The following is a 20,436-nucleotide window of genomic DNA, read 5'->3' on the forward strand; positions in this document are numbered from 1 at the left end:
CAATATACAGAATATTTACGAATTTCTCTCTGCTTTTATGACTGTGAATGAATTATTTAAATATAGTCAATAAGTACTTTAACATTTGCACATTTTGATGTTGAAAAAGAGGCTGTCATAAATATGTGCAAGCTTTTTTTAAAGTTGGAAGTGTAGACCAACAAGTGCAAAGATGAACCCAAAAAGATAAACAGCGAAAGGAAATGGTAGAAGACATTCAGCATAATGTACAATGACTGATGGTCCTTTGGAAGGGAAGGAAACAACATGAGGATGAGCAATGTCAGGACGACAAGATGGAGGAAAATGAGACCACAGCATTAGTTGCTGTTCATGATGCGGCTCAGCCAGATGTTAGTTTGGTGCTGGCGGGAAAGGGAGATGGAGAGATTTTTTTTCTTAAGGAAGAGGAGAAGCAGAGGAGGAGGGAGGAGAGTCGGGGCAGGCCAGGAACCAAGCTTGCACAAATGAGCCTCAAAGAGTGTGTGTGAACACTGCAATTAGCCCTGTTGCAGATCAAACTTACCTTCAAAGGTTAAATAAAACTTCCCTCTGTCAAACCAGACAAGGGATGGCTGGTCATTCTCTGTGTGGGGTCAAAGGGTCGGGTTGAAGGACAGAAGTGGGGATGGGACGTTGGGTGGCAGAGGAGGGAGATGAAAAGGAAGGAGGTGGGTGAGAAGGGGAAGGAGAGAAGGATAGCAGCGTGAGTCTCACATGGCAGGTCTGTCACGTCACTGTGAGGTGAAACATGTAGGTGGAAGCCGGGTGTGGATTGGGGAGAGAGGACCACGGCAAACCCACACACAGTCATGATGGAACACATTGGGACAATATGGAGGTGAACAATGTTTTGTGCTGCCCAGTTGAGTGCCACCACATTGTGAAAACATTTATATTGCTACATTTTATAATCTCACAGTTCATTTCTAATCTGAACCAGTTGATTTTTAAGCGTTATATGCAAGGCTCAAAATATGCGGTTTTGCATCACAGTTTGACTGTCAAAATTTGCCTTTTGCGCCTCATTAATACACAGTGAATCGCAAAACTGAGATTCAAACGCCGAGACAATCGTCAAAAGTACTGATGTGTCTGTCAGCCGTGAAACTAATTGACAATTGGTCTCTGACTTCACGGAGGATGTGTAGCTGCCTAAAGTTGCAGCACAGAGGAGGGAATGAGAAGAAACAGAGCAAAAAGAAACAACAATAGTAAAGAATAGTTAAGAAAATGAGGGACAGGAGAGGACTTCAATATGGACACATTTAAACTTTATTGACAATACAAAGGCAGAATGGGAAAAACAAGGAAACAACATTCTATAAGATTAATGAAGGTGCTAGTGTCCCTTACGCAACTGTTGCTTGTAGGCATGTCAGCCCTACCTGAGAGAATTTTTTCCAAAACAGGGCAGATAATTTCTGACAGAAGAAATTAGTTCAGCTCCTCAAAGCAGGGGTACTTTAGTTTTTCTTATTGATAACCTTAAATGTACAAAAGTCATCTGGATGCTGTCTTTTATTTTTCATTTTCGTTTTACATATTTGAATAAATATTTTGTTGCGCGCTGTGTTCTGGAGTGATTCAATGTAATTTCAATTCATATTAGTTTAAAAGAAAAAAGTTAAAATCTTTTAACTTTTCAATTGTAAATTAACTTCAGTTGAAAATAGTTAAGGTTTCTTGTACCTATTTTTAGCTTTATGGACAGCAAATAAAGGAATAATTAAAAAATACATTACCACAGATTTAAAAAAAAAAAATATATATTTATTTTATATTTTCCACGAAGTCAAAAAGTTGCTCCTCAAATTAAGTCATTGATCCACAAAACTGCTTCATCAAGAAAAATTATATATATTTCAAGCCTTGCATATGCACTGAACCAATCATGCAAAAGTCTACTCTCCATTGTAAACACAGCTGGGTCCATTCAAAATGGATGGCGTTCAAGTGCAATGTTCACAGACTGCCAGCAGGAGGCAGCCATGAGACCATTGCATTGTGCAGGAAAAGCAGTGACTGGCCAGACAATATGTTTATAATAATTACTGTACAACATTTCCATATGATTTGACCAACTAGAGGGATAACAAGCTAAACATTGTGACTGATCATTAGCACATTTAAACTTTGCAAGCTGACTGACATCGAGAGCTGGACAGCAGCACTTCATGAAGATAACAAAATGGCAGGTGTTCAGATGATGAGGGAATGGAAATAGGGCTATATTTTTCCTGGAGTGACAGGTTTGAAAGAAAGGTGGGCTTAGGGTTCAAGTGTAGGATGAGATAGCTGGCAATAAGACCAGGTGGGATTGGCTAATTTTGTCACGCTCAAATATTGTTTCGGAGAGGTTGCCATGAATACTAAACAGCTGCTGCCTTCCTAATTTGGTCAAATTCTTATGCCAGACTAATAGCTACACTGCTCTGACAGTATGCATGAGTGAGTGAGTGAGTCTGAGAGCAGCAAAAAGAAAAAAATATGTATCTCAAGGGCCCACCATAAGGAGTTGTTCAGACAGTGAAACACACACACACACACACGCACGCACACACAGCAAAGGTATCCTTGAGTGCCCGCACAGCAATCAGCCAAGACAAAATACAATGTGTGTCGGTGAAAAAAAAAGAGACAGGAGGTTTCCATGGCGACATGGTGAGACAGCCAATAGTGCACAGTCATAAACCAGAGAGAAAAGCCTCAAAGAGTGGGTGAGGATTGAGGAAGTCACCCAAACTTGGGGGTGAATGGTATGTCAAATTGAAGATCAATGTGCCACCATACACATGACAAATGGTATGTACATGTGGGCAAAAATGCAAGTGACAGTGATGGGAAAAGAATGAATAACATGCAGAATTTGTGAAGAAAAACGGACTGTGAAAATGAGAGGCTATTACAAAAGCTGTAAGTGTGCTGAGAGATCTGTGATAACAGCAAACCAATGAAGAAAAATGATGTACATGGTGCAACCTTTGAAAAGCAGAAAATGTATTCTGCAAATTTGTATTCCTGACTCTTTTTTTTTGCGAAACCTTAACAAGTCTAGTCAAATACAAGGTATTTTTGTACGAGTGAATCAATGTTAATTAAAAATGAATAAAAAAAAGAAGAAGCAAATGGCATTTTTATAGCAAATAGGACTGGTTGATATAGCTGACTTATTTTACTTTTTATTTTACTTAATTTTTTTTATATATGACTTTTGACTATGTAAATGCTGAGACTCATGCAGCGCAACACAAATGTCTTCAAGTCATAATCCCCATTCTTTAATTCACACTATTTGTTTGTCCTATAAAAACATACCATACTACCGCATCGGATACAGTATTGGTTTTAATATTTTGAGTAGGAATGCACAATAACTATCGGCCCGATATTGAGAAAAATTAGGTCATTTGTATCGGTCAGATATTGCAAAATTAGACCGGTACTGAAAGCCATCTCAAATTCACTTAAGTTGGTCTGGTTACTGTCACTTTAAGAGTTGAAGCTTTTTCTGCTTTCTGCGTAAGCCATATTGTGAACACAGCTTGGCGAATATTTTTTTTTATAGATTGTACACACGCAACCAACCAAAGTCTCCTCGACTCTAAAAACAATATTTAATATAAATATTGAAACTTGGGGCAAAAATTCTCATATGCGCACGCGCCGCTTGCTGAGTCCCATTCAATTGAATGAGAGCCGCTGCCAAGACTTGCCCCACAGTCACTTGGCTCGACGGCCGTGGCACTGCCTCGGGGGCGGCTCGCTTCAGGCAGTCACTGGAGAGTCGCTTGACATCCGTCAAGCATTTTCCTTTTTAACTTCTTTGATGGATAGTATAATCGTGTGGACTTAATCAACATTGGTGTACAGTACAAAATTTATGAGTTCCAGCGACTTTCACTGCACTTCCAACAACTGACCAAGGAGTGTGAACTAGGAATGGCTAATACACCAATTGGTGCTCAAAATATAGAAACATTTAGGCACACTGTGGACTTTTCTTTTGTGTGCGTGAAAGTTGATTTGTCACATTATACTATGTAACATGAATTTGACTACTTATAATTTTGTTTAACTCTTATTTCCCAATTATAACAATAAATGCTATAGCTTCACAAGTAGTATCCTATTAAAACACTATGATTTATCACTTTAAATAAATATAGGAAACAAGATATGGACACAATTGAGGTTAGCATATAGGCATGGCCCTCAACAACAGTTGTAGTTTCTTAAGTGGCCACTTTGGAAAATATGTTTATTTAGATTTATGCGGACTGCTCTGATATATTGACCGTAATATACATTCATATCTTGCCATTTAAGCTTGGCAACAGAATCTCTCAGCATCCATACACAATTTCTGTACAAAATTGAAATTTGCCGTCAAATTTAACTCATCGCCGATTGCCAAAATGTTTCCATTAACCCAATCCTAGAAGGAAAATGCCAAGAATCTATATTGTCCCATTACCTACATAGATTTGACGGATATTTACATGAAATACCCCCCCAACTACTGTACATTTACTTCATCATATGCACCTGCAGGTGAATATCAAACAAAGCAAGTCAGCCCCTTACTCCCTGAGGATGTCTCTACTATACCTGCAAATGAATCAAAATGTCTCTCAAATGACGGCAGCTTGTCTACATAAGCATCGTCTTCTGACAAGCCAAAGGACAAATAAAAACATGGGTAGCACAAAAGAGAGCAAATCAAACCAAAGTGACAACACAAATGAAAATGTAAGAGAAAACACAAAATACAGTACAGTGAAATTGTTAAAAAGAATACAAATTGAGAATCTCAACATTCCTGGCTCTGCTCATATTGTTAAGCCCACTGTCTTTTAGAGCACCACTGAATAAAACAAATGAGAAATTAATACATACAAATTTTAGCGGTTGCAATAATGATTGTAATGTTACAGTCTTGATCTAGTTTATTGTTACCCATGCCAATCTGTGCAAAGCTGAAAAATAAAATTTCAAAGGAGATCAACACTATATTTTAATAGCCATACTACTTTCCACTATTGGGCTGCACTACGCTAATGATAGACTATTAAGTTTGACACTTGCATCTTGAATTCATTAATGGAGCGTGTGCTATCTTTTTAGGCAGTTACACGCTTAAAATGAACAACTTCAACACGTATACGTGTATGTTCATATTAATAGTAGATCAAACAACAGCGATAAGCACACTTCTATTGTAAGTATTTGAATGATGTAATTCAATTGTATGGCTGAACTTTTTAACAGGGAGAAAAGTCAAGTTTATATTTTACATAAATATTATGTTCAGCTATTAAAGTTCAGGGACAGCCAATGGTGTACAAACCTGACACAGAGAGGTCTTTACTGACAGTGGGTGTGGTGGCAGCACTCAAGGAGTTGGTAGAGGAGATAGAAGAGGTGCTCTCTGCCCGGGCCAAAGGAGCAATTGGAGGGGGGCTGGCTGCATGAACCGGTGGACTAAATGGCCGATTCTGGAACAATAAAAAAAATGAAAATAAGTTGCTGAACATCAATGCAACCACTTTTCAAAGATAACTCAAATTAATTCTACAGCTATACTTATCTCAAAATACTACTGCACTTCTCAGACTGCAAGACACAATTTTTTTTTCATAGTTTGACTGGTCCTGCCATTTAAACATAGGTGCAACTTATATATCAAAATAAGAGCAAGCTCAATAAAGTTTATTTTGACTGGCACTGTTGCCTTCTGTGCACCAAAATTATTTGCTAAGGTACATTACTTATATATATATATTCTTATAGATATATTCTTTATAGCATGATAAAAGTGGGGGTAATGCACAAGAAGAAGTAGAAGAAGAAGAAGTACAACAAGAAGTAGTAGAACAAGAAATAGGAGAAGAACACTGATTTGAATATACTGTGTGTGTGGGGGGGGGGGGGGGGTGTAGCGGGGTGGTCACTATTTTATAACAAGTAAAAAAAATAAAAAATTAACAAGTGGACGGATGTGCTGCTTTGAAGACCCCCTTTTTCTTTTATCGCTCAGTTCCTAAGACCCCAATATTAGATTTGGCAGAGGCATCTTTTGCTGCATTACAGTTGTAATTCTTTAATAAAAAAATATACAATTTTCCTCCTGTAAATATCATTAAGCATATACTATATACATGTATTTAAGGCAAGTTGTAAAATGTCGGAAGTCTTCTTGTTTATCCATCCATTTTCTTAACTGCTTGTCCTCACAAGGGTCGCGGGGGACGCTGGAGCCTATCCCAGTTGGCTTCGGGCAGTAGGCGGGGTACACCCTGAACTGGTTGCCAGCCACTTGCAGGGCACACAGAGACGAACAACCATCCACACTCACAATCACACCTATGGACAATTTGGAGCGGTCAATTAAACTACCATGCATGTCTTTGGAAAACCCACGCAAGCACGGGGAGAACATGTAAATTCCACCCAGGAAGGCCGAAGCCCGGACTCGATCTCACATCATCTGCACTGGGAGGCGGACGTGCTAACCAGTCATCCACCGTGCCGCCACCTCTTGTTTATGTTTAACAAATTTAAAACATCATAAACATGCTGTATACTGTAAATTTATAGGATCGTATGCAGAGAAACGTTTTTTGGGAGGAGCAATATGGCGGCCTCGCGGCTTTAAAAGTCTTGGCCTATCGGCTATTCAGTCATACAGTATATTCAGATCAGTGTAGAAGAGGTGGAAGAAGAAGAAGAAGGAGAATAAGAATAAGAAGAAGTTGAAGGAGAAGAAGCAAAAGAAGGAGAAGAAGGAGAAGAAGGAGAAGAAGGAGAAGAAGAAGAACAACAACAACAACAGTGGTCAAGGTGATAACTGTTGCTGCTGCCGTTAGCATGTGGCGGCCGCGACAACAAGGATTTCTTACAGCACTAAAAGGCGCCATAACCGATCAGGATGGCCTTTGGCCACAATATGACGTGGGATTTTAGCTAAGGATAAGCATTTTAAATTACAAAGAAAAACTTTCCCATAATTAAAGGGGCAAGTTTTCGTTTGGAGTGTATTTCCGAATGCACCCATGATTAGAGAACGGGGATTTTGGGGGCGAGTTTATAAAGTAAATACAATTTTCTCCCAAAATTTTTAAATAAAAAATGAAAACCTTACTCATACTTCAGATTGACTTAGGCCTATGTATTTTTAATTATGTTTTTATGTACAACTTATACCCCATGATGATGTAAAAAATATGGTAGTGGGTCTCACCAATCCCCAGAACACATTTTCTTGCAAATGCAAGATGTGCTTTAGATGCCGAAACACATTCATAAAACGGATTTCACCAATATGCCTCGAGTTAACACTTGCTGTGGTATAAAATAACATTACTACTTACAGTACACTTAACTGTACTTACAGTATCTCCTACACTTGGTTTTCCCGGTGGAAGTTTGGGTCGTGAAGGGGGGCGGGGTGGAGGAGGAGGTGGAGCGGAGTTGACAGTTGAAGGAGTGGAAGGCCGCACTGGAGAGGAGGAACCTATAAAAAATGTGTTTGATGAATAGCAAAATAGCAACATTTTGGAGACAGAATCTACAATCTACATTGTCGGGTATTGAATGAGTGATCTTCATCAACTTACCACTTTTCGTTCCAGCCGTCCCTGATGTTGGACCTGGTGATGAGACCACCGCCCGGTATGTTGGGGGAGGCGGTGGTGGAGGTGTAGTTCGGTTCCCCTGGCTTGCATCTTTGGGTGAAGTGACAACTTCACCTTCATCCTCTTTGGGTCGATTTTCATCTGTATTCTTTGTCTGGATTGGTGGAATGGAGCATGTTGCTGTTTCCTTTTCAGGCGTAGTCACTGATGGAGGCGTGCGTGCTCTGGGAACTGTTGGGATGCTGGCTGGTGAATCAATAGGTGAATGTGTTGAAGTTGGAGGAGATGCAAGCTCCTTGGGTGAAGGGAGTGACGAAGTGGTAGGCGAGAGCGGATTTCGGTCCTCGGGTGTAGAAGGCCCTAAGGGGACAGCTGGCGCTGACGGCTCCTCTGATGGGGGCGGCGTACTTGCGAGAGGAGAAATCTGAATTTCTTTTGGAGAAGGAGCTTTAGGGAGATGTGGTGCTGTGTCTTCTGCAGGAGGTGGTGATACAGGTAAAGGGGGAGCAGGAGATTCGGGGGGAGGCGGGGTGGCTGGTAATGGAGCTGCCGCTTCCTCTGGAGGTGGGGAAAACGGAAGAGGAGGTGCAGGCTCCTTTGGTAGAGGTGGCCGGTCAGGAGACTGCTCACTGAAGCACACCCACGTGTCACTTGTATCCTCATTTGCAGGAGGAGCCTCCTCCGGTCCAAATAGGTTATCCAAGTCAGCTATGGATTTCTTTCTTGTTGAGTTCTCAGCTTCTGTCGATAAATCGGAGACAGACAACCGCTATTTAATAACAGACTGTTTGAAGAGGTGATTAGGGAGTTGACACAGGAGGATTAAGCATCCCTGATACACAATGGAGCAAGAAGATAATGGAAAAAAAAGATATACTACAGTACATGCAATTTATTCGATGACCACCAAATGTGTGCCACAGCTGCACTAAAATAACACTTTTGGTAAACACCTATTTTTCATCTTTACATAATAGTTTGAACACTAATATCCAGATGGTCTTTCACTGAAATTATATCTTTAAAGCAACACTAAGGAACTTTCAGTTTATGTTGATTATGGCGGCGCCATATTGACAAAAGCGGTAATGTTATGCCTGAAGGAAGACCACGTTTCCCATGAGGACAAGCGCATTGCGTCGTTTTTGAGCTCACGACAGCAAGTGAAAGCAGGGCCAATGTTGATCCTTGACTGTCCTTTTATTAGTGCATCAACATTCAAATTGACTTTCGTCTTCGTAACAAATGTGTAAAGGGGGAAGTGACGTATGCCATAAAGCACCTACCATCCTCCTCAAAGTTGCTTAGTGCCAGTAAAAATGATACAAACCCCTCAGGCCATGGCAAAGGTACCATTCAACTGGTTTTAAGTCGATGTTTCATCAGAAGAGTTATGAAAATATTTTATTAAGGTTGAAAAGTTCCTTAGTGCTTCTTTAATACTAAAATATAATTGGTACGACGGCGTATTAGGGCCACATATAAATATATATATTTTTAGAGGGTGAGGTCAATATTTAATATATAATAAGTTTATAGCTTACTATAACTATATCATGCTTTTTTCTTGCAAATGTGGCACTTTATAAAGTGGCAAATTTGTGAGTTTTTTTTCTTGGAATATTACCCCCACTCTAAAAAAAGATATACATATTTATATGTGGCCCTAATACGCCGTCGTAAATTGGTATTGTTTTCCAGGGGTTTTTTTTCTCCCAGTTTTACAAAAATGCTTTTAAAGAAATGGAAAAACTAAATTATTTCTTGATTAAAAAGTAAAATCATAAGCATTACTTACTAAAAATAGTTTTAATAATTGAATATTTATGAAACCCAATTTGCTGTCAATTGAGGTAAATAAAAGTGAATTCAGTTCAAAATTCCTCATTCCTGATTAAAAAGTGAAACATTAAAACACAATCCGCATTAAAGCAGTCTATGATATGCTTCCCGGGTAAGATCTAGCGTTAATGACAAGATAAACAAATTTTTCAGCACACATTGAACAAGACTAGTGAGAAAAAAATTCCTGATGTAATGGTGAGAATGAAACACTAAAATGTGTTACCAGTGTCATCTGTGGAGGCAGGTTCAGTTGTCAGAGGAGATGTTGGGACATTTTTGGGTGGAAGTGGTGGTGGACCTGCAGATATTGCCAGTAAAACAATTAACAGAGACTCCCAAAAATGGTACTATGTCAATTTGGATGATGTGATCATGTGATCTGATTTTCTATGCTAAACTTTCCCCCCAAAAATTAAAAGTAAACACCCACAATAAATTAGGTAATGTCCACTACATGAATGAATGAATGAACAAATGAATGAATGAATGAATCACCATTTGGTTTTTGGTTCATTTAGGTTATCAACATTTTGTGTAGCCTATCAAGGCTTGTTGAACTAAATATATTTTCTTTGTCATGTGTTCAATGGAATATAAGTTGAAAAGAATTTGCAAATCATTGGATTCTGCTTTTATTTACACAACAGTGTTCCCTCGCTTTAACGTAGTTCACTTTTCGCGGCCTCACTGTTTGGCGGATTATTTATAGTGCAATTTTGCATGCATTTTTTTTTTTTTACAGTAATGTACCTATTTTTTATTTATTTATGCAGGTTTGAAATTTGAGAATGTTTAAACAAGAGGCAAATGTGAGAAAATGTAAATGCCTCAATGAGAAAAGTGTATAAACTGTGTGGTGAGGGGTTTTAGAACCTGAAAACAGTTATAATAAATGTAAAACATAAAGCTAACTACTTTGCGGATTTCATTTATTGTGGGTATTTTTTGGAACCTAACCCCAGCGGACAATGAAGGAACACTGTACACAACATCCCAACTTCATTGGAATTTTTATTTTTATTTTTTATGATCATTTTCTTAACTATTTAGTCACCTTTGCAAATTACATTCATTAGGAAATGTTATAAACTTGCAGTAGTTACACTGACCCAACAAGACAAGAACACAATAAACAACTTTAACACAATTATTGTGAGTATTAGTTAAAGGAAGTGGCCAATTTCAAGCAAAGTGTCAATTTTTGCTAATAAATGTAATTTAAAACTGGAGTTGAATAATTTGGAGTTCAACAGAAGTATAAACTCTTACTTGTGCTTTCTCTGGAAATGACTTTTCTTCAAGCATTTGTTGCCTATTGGCAGGCTGGCTTTGGCATGCACTTGACAGCCTCCGATTACATTTTAATGTGGACAAAACCTTTTGAAAATCTCTACAGGTCTGAATACAATTTTGAAATCAACATTTGTAATGTTATACGTGGACATAACCTAAAGGACAAAAGATGGCCCAGGAATCATTAACCATGCAACAGCACATCAATTAATCACCATGCTAAAGCACAAGGAAGACAACAAGAAAGGTGAGTCATCAAAATGTCCATAGAACGGTACAGGAAAGAAAATGCTTCAACCATGATTTGTCTTTCTGTGATGAAATGAAAAGGTTAACTTCTAGAAAACGTTAAAGCCAGTATTCTTGTTTTAGTAGATGAGGGGGCTTGTTGTTAGATGACTTGATGCACGCATGTACATCGCCAGGGAGATGATGAGGCATGGCAAAATTAGCAGCAAATTCTAAACTTACTTCCTGTGGGGAAGGGTCTTGTCAAAGAAGACTCAGGCTCTGACACAGAAGCCCCCCACACATCAGACTCAGACAGAACCACTTAGTTCAGGAGGAGACAGAACACCAAAACACGAGAGTTAAAAACTCTCAGATATAATACAGATTCATTATGTGCACAAACGCTATAAATCATGACAGTTCAATGTTTGACCATTGTTTCAAGTTCTAAATGATTATCAATCCGCACAAAGAAGACAGTATGAGTCCACGTTATTAGTATTTGATAATGACAGAGCATTGTCCCACACATAAATCTAATTTCTTTCCTGAATAAATACATGAAATGTAGGAGTTACGCAATAGCTAAAAGCTCCCCTGCAGTCTGCATCAATAAATCCAACAGGATTGAATAAGAGCAGCTGATAACAAACTCTGCATATAAACAAGCTACACTGCAAATAACAAGGTCCCTGAGTGCCACTTTAAATTGTGACCACAGCAAAGACATAGTGACATAGGGAAGAAGGACATTTCACTATTTGTGCCAATAGGGAGGGAAGCAGAGATCTCAAGAGACTTTAGACACTTTATACTGTAGGTATTATACTGTATCATTTGAAACATTTTTTACACATGCACACATACTTGGATCAGTAAAAAATGCATCACTGGAGTCAAAAAAGTCAATAGAAATAAAACGACATAATAAAAAAAATAATAATTAAATTACCTTCTATTTTCTGTTCTCCAAATGCCGTTTCCAAAGAAGGCCCAAACAAATTTCTAGTCTCTTCGGAGGCTGGTGTCTGCTGGCTGCTGCAGGGGAATAAAAATAACATCATAATGAGTAACATCCAAACACAATTCATGTCATCCTATCATTCACAATATATATTGTAACTGACAATGTGCTTGCAACATCAGCTTTACATGAAACTAGTCTGTGGTGCAAAAAAGGTTGGGGGCTGATGCTGCATACAACCACAATGTCATAAACACCTTGTGGGAGCAAAGCGATGTACATACCTGGGAGCTTGTGGCGCAAGAGCAGGTGTGGGGGCCACAGTGGGAACCACACGTCTTGGTCTGACAATATCTTCACCTGGGTATAACATTTGTGCAATATATATGCAAGTCTTGCAAAACATTCTACCACTTTTGTAAAAGTAAGCCGAGAAACTGATACTTACTGGAAGGGTTCCTTTTCAACCCCTAAAACAACAATAAAATGAAGTTTAAAAACCCAAGAGTACAAAACCCTAATATGTCATCAAATATACAACCACAAAATTTTATTTTTGCCTCACAAAATTGCACCGTGTGCTAAAAAAATCGTAATGTTCCAAAAGGGAAGACTCTGCTCACTAAGTGCAAATAAATATGATCAAGGAATAAAGCTGTACAAAAAGGACAATTACTGACATGCTACCACATTAGGGTCTATAACAGGGGTGTCCAAACTGCGGCTTGGGGGCCATTTTCGGGCCACTGCCATTCACATTTCACCGACCTGCGGCATATACTAAAAATGACATTTGACATGGCCCCTAGGGCTAGTTAAAAATAAGAAGAGAGCAGAGGCTTTTCTAAACGTGCAAAGATACGAATAAAGTATTTCCAACTAACTTCTTTTCAAAACACTGTGGTGAATAAAGATAATTCAATTTTCAAAGCAAAATAGTTTCTTCCACTTGCATGCTTTGTGTCAAGGTCTGATTTATGAAGATATCACAATAATTATCTTCAATGAACTGTTTTTAAAATGGTAATTTTATTACCGTTTGCTGTTGTTTTTGTTCTAAATGTGGATATGGGCTTTGGCTGCTGTTCAGTGCAGGGGTGGATCTAGTTGAGTGTGATACAGGGTCTTTGGGCACCCCTCTAGAAAATTCCTTAACTATTTGCCTCTTATTACCCTACTAACAGATAGCTCTATAGCAGTTTATCAAATTAGCTAGAAAACAATATATATTTGCTTTCTTGGTTGATTTTAGCTTGTTTAATAAATAAATTTGAAGTATTTTAAAGTGGCCCGTGCATCTTCCATTCTTCTGTATGCGGCCCTCAAATAAAAAGTTTGGACACCCCTGCTCAAATTAATAGCAGATAATTCCTTTCTAATATTACACTATCATATATTATATGTAAACTTAACGACAAAATCAGAAAGCAAAGATCACTGAGTATAAAAATAATAGAATATCATAGAAAATAATACAGTAGTTGTATGTTCATTCCAAATTGCTCTTGAGCAGTGATATGGGGGATAAGGTGGCAATATTGGAAGCCTTTCAATGCTTGCTTAAAGCAAAAGGACGAATGAAAAGACAGGGATTGAAAACGGCGGGAAAAGAAAATTAACTTCTGTTGGAGAGGCAACATAGAAATAATATTGCAGCTGTGCTCTTAAACAGTCATGTTTACATGTGCATGCATGTATGAAATCCCCATGGGCAGAGCAAGGGGGGCTGAAAGGGCACATGAGGAGAATGAGTGAGAGGGGAAAGCCAGGGAGCAGACCAGAGGATATGAGAAGACACGATGGGTAGTGACTGAAGTAAGACATCAAAGAGTCCAGCTGTTGGTATTGAAATGTTTTTTTTCCCCAGTATGGGGAGCAACCATGAAGCCGATGGAAAACAAGAACACAAGCACATACGTGACTGTGAGAATCTACAATCTATCCATGATTTTTTCCTGCAAGTGTTTCAATGCATCACTTCAGCCACTGAACTCATCTATGCATATTCTCTTGTATTTATTAAAGCGCAAGTGGAGCCATGTGATGTACTGTATAGCTTGACAAAGGAGAGATGGTGGCAAATGACACTTACCGGGCTACGTCTCTGTGACCAGCAAAAAGGAAGAGAGAAGAGATACCTGGTCAGAGAGTAACAAATCAGTAACACAGACATCACGTGAATCAGAGGAAGACAGCTGTAGCAATTTGCTAACGGGGCTCACGTGTGGGGGGTGAGGATGAAAGAAATAAGAAATAACAAGATTGTGGCTTCAATGCTCCAGGATTTTGTTTTAGAAAAGGTCAGTGCAGCACTAAGCGATAACTAAAATAACAGATTTTTATGTTTTTGTGCGCATTTACCTCCAACAATACTGCAACATGGAAAAATGTTTCAAGGTTGTTGGTGAAGGGACATAATAGTGACAGCAATTTGCAACACTTTCTCCTGTGTATATTTTAATGTGTTTATCTACACTGTTCTTGTCATCTAATAATATTTTTCTCTTTATTACGCTCTCTACTGCCTTCATCTCTTTAATTTACATTGAAATCTCGTCAATCTTCCTGCGTCACGCCATTTTTCTCTCTCTCCAGCTCTCCCTCTCGTGCTGCTCCAGTTGTGCAGTGAGCCATGAGCGATTACAGTGATGCAACAGGGGGAGGGCCATGATGGAAATGATTCATTTCATTGGCTGCTGTGGAGCTGGACACAGCACAACTCCATTTCTCATAACCAATTACTGTCGTTTTCACAATGTAAACAGGAAGTGATGACACCATGACCTTTTTGCTTTTCTCACTGATGGCTATCATTAGAATTGTATAGCCCAGTTCATGTCTCAAAAGTGTTTGTTTCAATTTGTATAGAGAAATAACATGTAGTGTAATAGTTGGACTTTAAATTGAGCTCACGGATGCAAATGCCATTTAAAAGTCAGTATAAATGCCGACTTGCACTCAAAGTATTTGTGAAAACATGCATCGTTTGCATTTTCAATAAGTGGTGGTAAACAAAACAAAACCATGACATTCTTAATATATACAATCAAAACATTGGCCTTTAATTAATTTGAAAAAAAAAAAAGCATTTTATGGTGGCAGAATAATTTATGAACAACTTTTTAACATACAGCATGCAAAGCAAAGGCTTACCGAACTCTCCTATAAAGCATATTAGAGGCGACAAAAGAAGGGGAGATAGAAGAGAAATTAGGAAGCAAACGGAATAGGAGTGAATTGCAGTATTCCGTATTGATAAAGTCAAGACAAATCAAGGTGTTTGTATAAAAAGAGCAACTGCATAAAATGTCATCAACAATAAAAAAGAAAGAGAATGTGCAATAGAGAACGCATTACACAAAGCTTATTATCATAAAAAATGCTTTCAGTCCACAGCAATATGTATGCAAGCATGACTGTGCCCTCGGATTCTGAATCTGAATTATTAACTTGGAATTTTATTTGCATTAAAATTCAATGTGCACTTTTTATCACATTGAAGTCAATATTCAACTGCAATGTCAACAGCCATCCATCCCTGAATAACAGTAGGGTTGAACAATTTCAGGAAAAGATTGAGCGATTAAGATTTTTTTCTGAGAGAAACTGCAATTTCGATTTGATTTGACACCCTCAAATCAAGCTTCAGGGCAATATTTAATGGGTGCATTTTAACATTTACAAATACTGTATGACAGAAACTTACATATCATATCACACCAACCAAACATTAAAAGCTATTACTCAATGTAAAGATCTAAAAGAAGCTTTGTGAGGGAGGAAGTCGTTTCCATTTTTTTTAAATGGCTCAATAAAGCCTAATACTTCTTTTGTCATGTATATATAAATGTGTAATTATGTGTAATAATGTATGTAAAAATATATTGTATTGTTTTAAAACAAACATATTTTGACTTTTACACTAATTTACATGTTCATCATACATAAATCATAGGTAATTTGTTTTTCATATTTTTGCTTCAAATGGAGGGCTGAGCGATATGGCTGAAAATTCATATTATGATATACAGTAAATTTAATCCCTTCACAGTAATGCTACCTATTGTGATATAAACTCAAGTGTAAAAAATATAATGTAATATCAAGTTATTTAAATGTGAAAAGTAAATATTTCCTGTTAAGAGGCAGCATCAGATAAATTCTTCTCTCAGCTTCTTTTCAATCAAATTTGACATTTTTCAGTCAAGTCAAAACAATTTATTTACAATAATTTAGTCTAAACATGATCTTTTCATGAATATTGCGTTTGTGGAATATGAATTAAGCAGAAAAAAATAAAATAAAAATGGACTTAAAACCTTTCTTTTAAAAATACATTTTATTTTATAAACTTGTTTTATGTGTGTATGTGACTTTTACTTAGATTTTCTTGTCTGAACATTTTTATTATTATAGCACTTTGAGATCTCTTGTAGCTGTAAAGTGCGTTACAAATAATTTATTATTATTAGCCATCTATCCATCCATTTTCTTAACCGCTTATTCCTCACTAGAGTTGCGGGGATGCTGGAGCCTATACCACCTGGCTTCGGGCAGTAGGTTTTCAGTAAAAAACAGTTTTTACTCATCTCAGGGGGCGGCCATTTTGCCACTTGCTGTCGACTGAAAATCACATCACAGTGCTTGAGGGCTCACCTGGCTAACGTCATATGACCAAACCCAGAAAACAGGTGAGCCTGTTATTGGCAGTCTACTTTGGCTGGTTGAGGTTGGATGACTGCTTCATTGATGGCTTAGGAAAGTAACACGTTGCAGCCAAATTTGTAGCTAAATGTTGACTTTGCAGCTGAATGTTGAATTAAATGTTGATTTTTCTTGTGTTAAGAAGATGAAAAGTATCCATTGAATGTTTTGATGGTACTAAAATTCAACGCTAGTGATTTAGATTCCAGATCTAAAAACTCTAAAAACATTTAATAATAGGGTTAGTGGTTTTATGGGGGTGATGGTATCATTATCTTTTTTTTCTAGTATCTTTGTGACCTTATTAAATACAAGAAAATAACTACAGGTAACAATTGAGGATTATTATCTTGAAAAGGCAGACATTAATTAAGAAATGCCTTTTATTGAACCTTATTGGATTACAGTTATATCTTGGGAGTGTCCATTTAAACTGTATTGACCTTTCTTTGTACATGGAAATGTGCTAATTTAAAACACAAAAATGTAGCAACACCTGAGCCCAACATTCAGTCGTGATCAAAAGTTTACATACACTTGTAAAGAACATAATGTCATGGCTCTCCCGAGCTTACGGTTATTTCTTTACCTCAGATTTTTCCCTGATAGAGTAATTGGAACGCATACTTTATTGTCACAAAAAACATTCATGAAATTTTGTTCTTGTATGACTTTATTCGGGGTAAACAGAAAAGTGACCAAATCTGCTGGATCAAAAGTATGCATTCAGCAACATGGATTGTCATATTTTAATGACTTAGAAAATTTGTCAATGAAATGAGCTTCATACCATTGCCTCTTAACTTCTTGTGTGTAATTTTGAGTGCAACTTTTCTGAGGCCATTGAAACAGGGCTCATTGGATACCACTGCCCACAAATGCAACAATGGACAGTCAAAGATCTGAAAACGCAAATCTATTGACTTGAAGAAGTGAGGAATGTTGCTAGGAGCCATTTCAAAGCAGCGGCAAGTCCCACCACCAAAAATGCAAGCAATTGTTTGCAAGTATAAAGTGCATGGTACTCTTTATCACTGCCATGATCAGGAAGAAAATGCAAGCTATCACCTGCTGCTGAGAGAAAATTGGTCAGGAGGGTGAAGAGTCGACCGAGAACCACCAAAAGCAGATCTGCCAAGAATTAGAAGCTGCTGGAATGCAGCTGTCAGTGTCCACAGTCAAGCGTGTTTTGCATCGCAATGGACTGGAAGGCTGCAGTGCAAGAAGGAAGCTCTTGCTCCAAAAGCAGCATTTTAAGGCTGAACTGAAGGTTGCTGCTGATCATATGGACAAAGATAAGACCTTCTGGAGGAAAGTTCTGTGGTCAGACAAAACAAAAATTGAGCTGTTTGGCCACAATTCCCAGCAATCAGTTTGGAGGAGAAAAGGTGATGCCTTAACCCCAACAACACCATGCCTACCATCAAGCACGGCGGTTTTAGTATTATGCTGTGGGGCTGTTTTGCTGCCCATAAAACTAGTGCTTTACACAGAGTAAATGGGATAATGAAGGAGGAGGATTAACTTCTTTCAAAAATCATCAGCTCAAAGTTTGGGTTTTGGGCACTGCTTGGTGTTCCAAAACCCAATGACCCAAACACACATCAAAAGTGGTAATGGAATGGCTAAATCAAGCTAGAATTAAAGTTTTAGAATGGCCTTCCCAAAGTCCTGACTCATTAAACCCCCATTGAGAACATGTGGACAATGCTAAAGAAAGAGCACCATGACATTATGTTCTTTACAAGTGAATGTAAACTTTTAATCACGACTGTATACAGTAGCCCCTCAGATATCATACAAGTTGCCTTAAAGCGTGTAGACCACAACAGGTGTCACCTGCACGAATGCGCAAAACGACTGCCAGCATAAAAAGTATTTTACACCTGATCAGTTCAGCATAGCTGCTTAGTTGAACCCGAAGGCCCACATTAATTATTGACACCCATACAGAGCTCGTGTGACTACTGGCAACCTTAAACAGCTGAATGACACACAGGTTTTGTGTGTCCACTTTCCTAACTGAATTATTCAGCGTGGTTACCCAAACTACCGGTTCTTACTTTTGAATTCGTAGTCGTACTGCTAATTTTGTATCTCATTAATTAAGCGCTATTTTCGCACTGTGCTGTTTTGGCACCGTGTCATCACCAGATGGGTGTTGTTGTGGCGCAAGTGTTTTGTGTGACAGATGCTACATAAATGGGAGAATGCTGAGGTCACTGGGAAATTTACCAAATTTGTGAAGACCCCACAACTAAATTAAGACCACAATATTTAGTAGAAAAGGAAAAACTCTTAACTTATTTCGGAACTAAGGATTGGCATTTTATTCTAGAATTCAAACAGATTAGTTTTCTTCATGTAGAGATGCAAGAAAAGGAAAAAAAAAAATCATGTACCATGTCGTGGAAAAAGGTTTGCTCTTCAACAAATTGGATTGACTTTTATAATTGTTTTTATCTGGACATTCTATCCTTCACATTTCTTTGGGTCAAAGGAACCTTGCAGCAATAAGATGGCATGCGAACCGCATTCCTGAAGACCTGCTCTGCTTACTCGCCAGTAGGATGAGATGACTTTCTGTTTGCTTTCTCACCACAACTTAGTTTGTTTGCCGCCCTTTCTGCACCAATAATTGATTACTGTGTTCACTCTTGACCGAATGAGCCGCACTAAGCGGAAAAAACTAAAAAACTACGATGGAAATGGACCAAAGAATGCACACAAAGAATGACAACAAAGTCACACCAATTTAAGAATTTCTGAAGCACTGCAAACATTTAAAAAAATAATAATAATAAAATTCATATTAGAAAAAGAAAAGGACTGTCTACAAGTGACAGACTCCTGAATATTATTGTTTGTCTTATATAGTATTTACAGATCTAACAATTTGCATGATTTACATTAGCAGGAGTCCCTTATTTCCATACTGAGTGACAAATTTTTTTCAAGAAATTTGGACCTCAATTTTTATTTAGTATTTCTGAGATGCTCCAATTAAAATAGCTGTCTATCATTGTTGTTCTTATATATGCTTTGATCATTTTAAGGGGAGAGAAACTTCTTTTACAGGAGGATGTTTTCGTGTCACATAATCGTACCACTTAAATGAATACACCATTTATTAAAAATGCACGAGCTATTTTGTCAAATGGTTAATTTCAACTCCTCCCTGAAAAAATCATCAATTTAAGGGAAATTTTTGTATTAATAGTAAATGGACTGCTTTTTATATAGCACTTTAACTAATACACCATATGGTGCCCAGAGCGCTTTACAATGCCTCAAATTTAACCATTCACACACATATTCATACACCAATGGTCGGCTACTGCCATGCAAGGCGCTACCAGGTCCACTGGGAGCAAATTGAGGTTCAGTGTCTTGCTCAAGGACACTTCGACATGGTCACAAGGGGTGAGGATCAAACCCACAACCTCACAGATGGGAGTCGACCACTCTACCACTGAGCCATTCCACCCCCTTCCCCCAGGTACAGGAGGTACCATTTTTGGACAGTCACATGATCTGTGTGATGTAACGTGTGCTGAAACAAGCATAAAATCACATGGCTTCGAATGACCACAAAAATACTCATAAAGAATTATTGCGTCCTACGACGGCGTATTTTGGCCAAGTATAAATATATATTTTTTAGAGGGCGGGGGTAATATTCTGAGAAAAAAATTTGCCACTATAGCCACTTTATAAACTAGCAAATTTAGGAGGTTTTTTTCTCATTTAGTTTATAAAGTG

The 20,436-nt window shown here is 38.0% G+C and overlaps 1 protein-coding gene across 6 annotated transcripts in view; it reads right to left on the reverse strand.

The window, feature by feature from the left end:
• The window catches only part of sgip1a (SH3GL interacting endocytic adaptor 1a), a 53,636-nt gene that overhangs the window by 10,411 nt on the left and 22,789 nt on the right, over window positions 1-20,436 (reverse strand). For 2 of the 6 annotated variants that reach the window (XM_077583342.1, XM_077583343.1), the window contains 10 exons: window positions 14,063-14,074; window positions 12,419-12,440; window positions 12,255-12,330; window positions 11,959-12,044; window positions 11,247-11,327; window positions 9,706-9,780; window positions 7,620-8,378; window positions 7,395-7,516; window positions 5,351-5,498; window positions 527-586 (listed from right to left, as the gene is read on the reverse strand). In XM_077583342.1, the coding sequence (XP_077439468.1) occupies window positions 527-586; window positions 5,351-5,498; window positions 7,395-7,516; window positions 7,620-8,378; window positions 9,706-9,780; window positions 11,247-11,327; window positions 11,959-12,044; window positions 12,255-12,330; window positions 12,419-12,440; window positions 14,063-14,074 (1,441 nt within the window). Of the gene's footprint in view, window positions 1-526; window positions 587-4,611; window positions 4,672-5,350; window positions 5,499-7,394; window positions 7,517-7,619; window positions 8,379-9,705; window positions 9,781-11,246; window positions 11,328-11,958; window positions 12,045-12,254; window positions 12,331-12,418; window positions 12,441-14,062; window positions 14,075-20,436 lie in introns of all 6 variants that reach the window. The other 4 variants (XM_077583346.1, XM_077583340.1, XM_077583345.1 and 1 more) reach the window with 4 other exon arrangements.

This window comes from Vanacampus margaritifer, chromosome 13 (assembly GCF_051991255.1).
Source record: "Vanacampus margaritifer isolate UIUO_Vmar chromosome 13, RoL_Vmar_1.0, whole genome shotgun sequence".
Lineage (NCBI taxonomy): Eukaryota > Metazoa > Chordata > Actinopteri > Syngnathiformes > Syngnathidae > Vanacampus > Vanacampus margaritifer.